This window comes from Populus trichocarpa, chromosome 8, assembly GCF_000002775.5.
Source record: "Populus trichocarpa isolate Nisqually-1 chromosome 8, P.trichocarpa_v4.1, whole genome shotgun sequence".
Taxonomy (NCBI): Eukaryota; Viridiplantae; Streptophyta; class Magnoliopsida; order Malpighiales; family Salicaceae; genus Populus; species Populus trichocarpa.
This window is the reverse complement of record NC_037292.2, coordinates 15,333,277-15,341,352: the sequence shown is the minus strand read 5'-3', so window position 1 is coordinate 15,341,352 and position 8,076 is coordinate 15,333,277. Positions and strand designations below refer to the sequence as shown.

The 8,076-nt window shown below is 29.2% G+C and overlaps 1 protein-coding gene across 1 annotated transcript; it reads left to right on the top strand.

The window, feature by feature from the left end:
- The first annotated feature begins 2,926 nt into the window (after positions 1–2,926).
- Positions 2,927–6,210, top strand: LOC18101736 (50S ribosomal protein L3-2, mitochondrial). Its single transcript, XM_006380010.3, has 5 exons — positions 2,927–3,472; positions 3,562–3,771; positions 4,330–4,434; positions 4,953–5,066; positions 5,655–6,210. Exons 1-5 carry the CDS (start codon positions 3,122–3,124, stop codon positions 5,820–5,822), a joined length of 948 nt encoding a protein of 315 aa, XP_006380072.2. The 5' UTR covers positions 2,927–3,121; the 3' UTR covers positions 5,823–6,210.
- Positions 6,211–8,076: the final 1,866 nt, after the last annotated feature.

Below are 8,076 nucleotides of genomic sequence, written 5' to 3'. Positions count from 1 at the left end.
GACAGAAATATTCATTAATGTTTTTTTTATAAATTATTTTTATGGTTTATATTTTAAAAACATATAAACCATCCTTGAAGTATCATAAACGAAAATCCAAATTACTTTTTTTTAGAAATTGTTTTTATATTTTATAATTTTAAAACATTTAAACTATCCTACAAGTATCCTATATAGAAATATTAATTAATGTAATCATATAAATTAATTTTTATATTTTATAATTTCAAAACATTTAACTATCCTTGAAGTACCCTAAACAAATATTCTAATTACTTTTTTTTTTTTGTAGAAATTGTTTTTATATTTTATAATTTTCAAACACTTAAACTATCCTTCAAGTATTATAGACAGAAATATTAATTAATGTTTTTTAATAAATTATTTTTATATTTTATATTTTTAAAATATTTAAACTATCCTTAAAGTATGATACACAAAAATCCTAATTATTTTTTTGTAGAAATTTGTTTTATATTTTATAATTTTAAAGCATTTAAATTATCCTTCAAGTATCCTAGACAGAAATATTAATTAATGTTTTCTTATAAATAATTTTTTTTATATTTTATAATTTTATAATTTTAAAACATTTAAACTATCCTTGAAGTACCCTAAAGAGAAATTAATTCTAATTACTTTTTTTTTTGTAGAAATGTTTTATATATATATATTATAATTTTCAAATATTTAAACTTTTATTGAAGTATCTTAGACAGAAATCTTGATTAATGTTTCTTTAAAATGATTTTTATATTTTATAATTTTAAAACATTTAAACTATCCTTAAAGTATCCTAAATAGAAATCCGAATAACTTTTTTCTTTAAATTATTTTTATATTTTATAATTTTCAAACACTTAAACCACCCTACAAGTACGTTAGACAGAAATCCTAATTAATATTTTTTTATAAATTATTTTTATGGTTTATATTTTAAAAATATATAAACCATCCTTGAAATATCATGAACAGAAATTCAAATTATTTTTTTTAGAAATTATTTTTTTATTTTATAATTTTAAAACATTTAAATTATCATACAAGTATCATATACAGAAATATTAATTAATGTATTCATATAAATTACTTTTTATTTTTTATAATGTTAAAACATTTAAACTATCCTTGAAATACCTTAAATAGAAATTTTAATTACTTTTCTTTTGTAGAAATTGTTTTTATATTTTATATTTTTCAAATACTTAAACTACCCTACAAGTATGTTAAACAGAAATCTTAATTAATATTTTTTAATAAATTATTTTTATATTTATAATTTTAAAATATATAAACTATCTTTAAAGTATGATACACAAAAATCCTAATTATTATTTTTTTTAGAAATTTGTTTTATATTTGCTTGAGCACAAACAACTAAATGAGCTTCTAAGTTCTAACTAACATTGCTAGATGACTTCAAAGCATTTTGCATCATGTTCTGTCATGATGTAATAATTCTAAGATCACAAATGTTATCAAGTAAAATATAGATATACTAAAAGAACACAGTGTTTTCCTCTCGTAGAAATGACAAGATTATAGATTTTGTCAAAAAAATAAAAAATTCTATAGCGGTGACAAAATTTTATTTTTCTGTTGGTTTTTTTAGAAAACAAGTTTTCTTTATATTTTCTTGCTTTTTATACTTGGTATTTTTATCATTTTATACTTGATTTATTTATCACCATTTTTTTTCTTAACTTTATTTTTTTGTAATATTTTTTTATTTTTTTCTTTACTTTTTTTGAAAAAAAATATTATTTTTTACACTTTGAATATTTATCATTTTACACTTGACCTATTTATTCCATTCCTTTTGTTCTTAATCTTTATTCTTTTTGTAATTTGTTTTTAATTTTTTTTCTTTACACTTTTTATTTTTAAAATATTATTATACAAAAACTAAGAAAATAGAGTTTCACTATAGCAATTACAACATTATTTTATTCTTCTGCTATGTTAAGAATTAGCTTTAGATCTTTCTTATTTTTATTAACGCACATGATCTTTACTATATTTTATTATATGTGAGCATCGATTTTTTGATTTATGATTATATTTGTTAATCGATGTAAAAAAAACACGTTAATAACACTTACAAATTAATTCTTGTGTTAGAAAAAAATGTTCGACCTGCAGAGAAACAAGTTGAATAAACGTGTTAATACTTTGTTTTTTGCATTTATTAACATAAATGGTTCTTGATATATATATTTAATTAAATACATGCATAAACCTTTTTTTTATTTATAATTAGATTTTTTAAATAAAAAAAATATTTGAAAAGCTTGCATATATATTTATTTGTTTTTTTCAAAAGAAAAATATTTGACCCGCTGAGAAACGCGAGTCAAATAACTAGACTTATCTATTTGAAGTTAAATTCAATTAAACTCAAATTTGACCCCTATAATTTATTTTCTTATATTAGCTTTATAGTTCTTAAAATCCTCCAAACCAGTTTTCATCCTTTAATAATAGTTATGAATTTCTTTCTTAAAAAAAAAAAAAAACAATGAATGATGTTGTTTGACTATTTTAATGCACCCTCAGGTATTTAAAATAGAATCTTTAATGAAAGATATTAACGTAAGAAGCTAGTCTAATAAAAGAAATTAAAATTAATTATAACTTGATTCAAGATCAAATCATGGATTAACTTAAAACATTATCATTTCAAGAAAAATTGAAATGTGATCGCAATGAAATCTTTTTTTTTAATTGTCAAACTTTCAGGTTTTTCAATTTCTTACCAATTTAATTCACCAATTTAACCGGGACAACCCTTCTACTTGGTTTCACATAAAATTCCGCCCGGTTCAAGTCTTAGGATTGACAGGTCATTGGACCGGATGGCGTTGAATATCACTGGTGCAAAGGGGCTGAAAAATTGTCAATAAAAGCTTTGGGGGCGCCCTTTTGGCTATACCATACGGTGCCGTTTTACCATTTCCTTCCTGACCCTAAAACCCTACCTTCCATACCCTCCCCAGTTTTCACTTCGCATGATGCTTCTAAGAAAAAAGCAGTCAGTCTTCTCCCTCCCTCCGTCTATTGAAAAATAGTTTGATCTCTTTATAAATAAATAAATAAATACTAAAGCTAAAAACAGTTAATAATGTCGGCCTTATCGAGAGGCCTCATTTCTCGTCTCTATCGGATACTGTCAGCCAATTCAAGAACACCTCCAACAGCAACAACAAAGTTCTACCTCTTAAGATGTTTCAGCGCTGATGCTCTGATCGATGGGTCCCAGGTTGAGTACCATCAACAAAGCCGGATCATTGAAGCAAAACCGGGTGTAATGACCCCAAATTCAAAGCGAACAGGAGTCGTTGCGGTTAAATGTGGAATGACTGCTCTTTGGGATAAATGGGGTGCTAGGATTCCTATTACTGTCTTATGGGTCGATGATAATATTGTCTCTCAAGTTAAAACTGTTGAAAAAGAAGGCTTCTTTGCTTTGCAGGTACTATCATTCGCGTAAAGTTTCTTTATTTCTTTTTTATCTTGTTATTGTTAATTTGGCCTTGCTATTGTGATTCTACTGTGTGTTAGGTTGCTTGCGGGCAGAAGAAAGAGAAGCATTTGACGAAGCCGGAAGTGGGTCATTTTAGAGCTCAAGGTGTCCCCATGAAGAGGAAATTAAGGGAGTTTCCTGTTACAGAAGATGCTCTTCTTCCTGTTGGTACTTATGTTGGCGTTCGACATTTTGTTCCTGGTCAATTTGTTGATGTCGCTGGAATCACTATGGGTAAAGGTTTTCAGGTCTATTTCTATTTCTCCTTTAGTCATCTTCCTTTTGCTTTCATTTTAGCCTATACGTTTTCCCTTTCCTTCTTAGTGTGTTCTTGTTGCACCTGTTTAAGCTTGAAAATGAGTTTTTACTAGAATCAGGAAGTTTGAATGAGATTACCCAACATTTTTCTTTGTAGTAGGGTATCACTTGATTAACATAATTTAACTATCTGACTATATTGAAAATTTTACGAGGTCGTTGAGGAATTTTCTTACCTTGTTATTTGTGCATTGCTATTATCATAATGACAGCCAGTTTGCTTTGTTCAATGGCATTAGAATGAGTAGTTCATCGGTTTCTTAGGTCCAAAGCTTATGCTTGTGATTATGTCTGCGAAAGCATGTTCTTTTTCATGTTTTTTTTTATATTATTATTATTACATGTGATGAATTGTACACGTTACAAGAAAAATCCCTTTTCACAAGTTCGAGGAATTCTCTTGTTTAAAATTCTTGTTAATTCAGAGTGAGAAGAAAAGGTTTAGGATTTATTTGTCATGGATATTTACTGTTTTGTTTTCTATATAGGGTGGTATGAAAAGGCATGGATTTAAAGGAGGGCCAGCAAGTCACGGTGCATCCTTATCGCATCGAAGCATTGGTTCTACTGGTCAGAGGGATGCTCCTGGGAAGGTGTGTCTCTTTCTTCGAGTGAACTAAAGAGTGATTTGTCTGACCTATCATTATTTTAGACTCATAAAGCTAGGTAATGGGCCAAGATCCTCTGCTAGGACCTTTGGAAGTGACACTGACATGAATTCTGCCTTGAGTTGTGGCTGGAACCTTCCTGCCTGTGGAATATTAATATATTCATTCTCACCATGACTATTGTACAATTTTTTTGTCAGCATTTGTTTCTTACTCCTTTAAGAAGATAGAGATCAGTGACACAGCTCAAATCAACTGAGTGGAAATTCTAAACTAGCTGGGTTGGCTACTGAACCCTCTTCCTCCATGCTGTCCTGCCTAAAGCCATGTGCTTTGAGATTGGCTTGGTCAATCTCACTTCCTTATTTTGATGATAAAAGTTACACAATCTGTTCAAGGATATCCCATTATTAAGGTCTCGTTGAGCATAGCACCACATATTTTTGTTGTATGTTGCTCCACTTCGTCTGTAGTGGTGATGATCTCTTGTCTCTTCTTGACAGGTATTTAAAGGCAAAAAGATGCCTGGGCGCATGGGTGGAGTTCAGAGAACGGTTAAAAATGTTTGGGTCTACAAAATAGATCCTGCAAGGAACCTGATGTGGGTGAAAGGCCAAGTATGGTTCTCGAACCAAATTTATCTTTTCATTAAAAAAAGAAATGAAATTTGAATAGAAGGTTAAGGAGGTTATACCATGCCTGCTGAAGATATTTGCTTTTTTGTGGTCTAAGTGCAATGTTTTTTGTATCACATGTGTCTTGTATCTAGGATGCCAGTTTGAAGTTTTGTTGAAGTAATGGTGAATAATGTTGAAGCATTCTGTAAAGCATGTAAAAGCAAGTTCATGTTTGGTGAAACAAGGATGGGGTCCACTGTCATGGTTTAAGTTTTCTCGTTGTTTAAGATGGGTGTCTAGGATAATTGGGTTACGAGCAATTGCATTTATGAGTTATTACCCATCCCAATTTTTTTGTTCTGCAATGCTAATCACATGTTCTATGATGGAGCAAAGAAAATTTATGAAACTTCGACACTGAAAATTAGAAGGATCCAATTCTTTTGGTCCCTGTCTTTATATCTCCCTCTTTTATCTTCCCCTTTTGTCTTGATGGATCTTAGTTGAGTCATATGCTTCCACCGCAATAAACCAAGCTTTCCAATCCTTTATTTCTCTCATCTGAAACAATCTTAAAATTATTTTCAGGTCCCTGGAGCTGAAGGGAACTTTGTGTTCATAAAAGATTCTGTTTACAAGAAACCTGATATTCAGATGCTTCCATTCCCAACTTACTTTGGTGCAGAAGATGATGATAATGCAGAACCTCTAGTTGCTGATCTTGGAGAAGTGGATCCGTTTATGGTTGCAGATTAGTTGATAGTTACAAAAGCAGGTTTTATTGCCTTGCAGTCACCTTTTCGGTGAACATGCATGCTTATGATGGGCTTACACTCTTATTAGCAATCAAATGAGGCTGTTAAACAGGTTTTTTTTTTGGTCAAAGGACTGGAGGTGAAGGGATTGTAATTTTGTCATTGAGTACATTTGACATATTGGATTTTGAAATCGGCTGAACACCTTTTTTTCTCTTCCGGTACTAACATGGGAAAGGTTTCCTCAAATAAATATAGGAACTTGTGGATGCCTAGCATGTGATGTAAAATTGTTGCAGAGTCACTGTTCGAAGCTGATGCATTGACTATTATGTTAAACTTGTTGGTTGATTTCTATGTTATTATCATGCATATGCTGAATGTGATCATCACTGGTACCTGTTGAAATAGAATGTTGGGGGTAGATATTTTGACCAAAAAAAGAAGGAAGTTAAGAGTAGCTTTTTTCTCATGTTTATTGCCATCATTTTACCATCAACCTCCACATTAATTTACCTTCTTGATGATGGTTGATGTGAGCTCAAATGTGCATAAGCTCAGCAGGTGTAGTGTTTGGAAAGTTTTTTTTCATCGCAGAAAAGATATCAAAATGACACAAATATTATAAATTTGAGTTTATTTTTCAAACTTGCAATCTATTAAAATTGATTTAGGTTTAATTCAAGAGTTCAACATTTAAAAATTAAATATTAAGAAATAAAATCAATTAATTTAATTTAATTTAAAAACAAATTCTCTTAGAAAAGCTAAATTTAACAAAGAAAAAAAAACTAAAAAAAGAGCGAGACCTAAGAGAGTGGTAAAGGATGGAAAAAAAATTTCTTTTAAAAAAAACTACGGGAACCTGTGTCCATGTCAACTTTATAAATCAGAGCGAATCTTTTAAACCTGTAAACTCTTAAATTTTAGACTCGAACTCAACTAAAAGAATGATGAAATTACAAAAAAAAAAACAATTGCAAAAACCATTTAAAAAATAGCAATAAAAAGAATAGGAACCAAAATGATATTTGAAAATATCTACTGGGGTGAAATTAAAAAAAAAAAAATCTTAATTGAATAAATTATTCTTAACTAGCTATGTGACCCACGCTTCGCTACGGATCATATATTTTTATTTTTCATAAGAAATTATCTATGCATGTTTTCTCAACGCATTTTGGTAGTTTAAAAAATATAACAAATCAAAAGTTTATGCACACATGTAATCAAATAAACTAAGAATTATGTGCATTAATAAATCAATAAAAAATCATTCATGACATCGAAAAATAAAACTTGAAAAATCGAGAGACATATGTAAATTAAGATATTGAATCTTGAAAAATAGAACGTTAAATTGATTGAATAAAACAAAAAAAATATGTAAGGTTACACATATTAAGAATATCATGTAAAGGTATATATTTGTTATTTTAAAAAACATGGTTTATCTATATAAAAGATAAAAACAAAACCATAGATGACTTAGAAAAACCACTCCGAAAATTAAACACATAACAAAAAAATTAATATTTTTTAAAAGAGGCTCCTGAACAAAAAAAAAAAAAGAGGTTTTGTCCTTTTTTTTTTACTTTTAGTTTTTTAACCAGTCACACCACTTTATTTCTTTTCAATTGCATTCTTTAAAGTTATATTTTCATGGCAAGATTATCAAACCCAGTCTGGAGGTTGACCTAGCCAAGGGGCTGGGTCCCGAGTTACACGGGTTGACTCGGGTTAACCCGAAAAAATAAAAAAAATATTTAAACCAAAAAGTTTATTTCAAAAGATTTTTTTAATCCCACATTGAAAAGATAATATCTTATTCTTTAAGTTGAAGTATTTAAACCAAAAGGTTTATTATCCCCCATTGAAAAAACATAACATTTTTCTTGTGAACATAAAATATATATATTAAAGGGTTTCAAATCTCACATTGCAAAAATAAAACATTCTTCTAGTATTTATATAGTGAACTTTGAAATGAGTTAGTAACTAACTGAAAAATATAAAAAAAGATGGGTCTCTGGGTAGAAGAAAAAACATATTTGAAAAAAAAAATCTCTACCAGGTTTTTATTGGATCACTCGAGTTCTGGGTTGACTCGATGGGTCGACCTGTTTACTCTAGGCCAATTGCAGGCCCAGATTTTGAATGAAACAGACCCGGCCAACGCTATTAGGTCCTGGTGGCAGAAGGGTCCAACGCTATTGAAAGCAGGACCCAACAGCTTTTAACACATTTTTTTAACT

What these genes read in the sequence shown, in the direction of transcription:
- LOC18101736 (XM_006380010.3), top strand. Translation starts at nt 3,122, where the DNA reads ATGTCGGCCTTATCGAGAGGCCTCATTTCTCGTCTCTATCGGATACTG. An exon ending in AAGGCTTCTTTGCTTTGCAG is followed by an intron (nt 3,473 to 3,561) that starts GTACTATCATTC and finishes ACTGTGTGTTAG; the next exon opens with GTTGCTTGCGGGCAGAAGAA. An exon ending in AGAGGGATGCTCCTGGGAAG is followed by an intron (nt 4,435 to 4,952) that starts GTGTGTCTCTTT and finishes TCTTCTTGACAG; the next exon opens with GTATTTAAAGGCAAAAAGAT.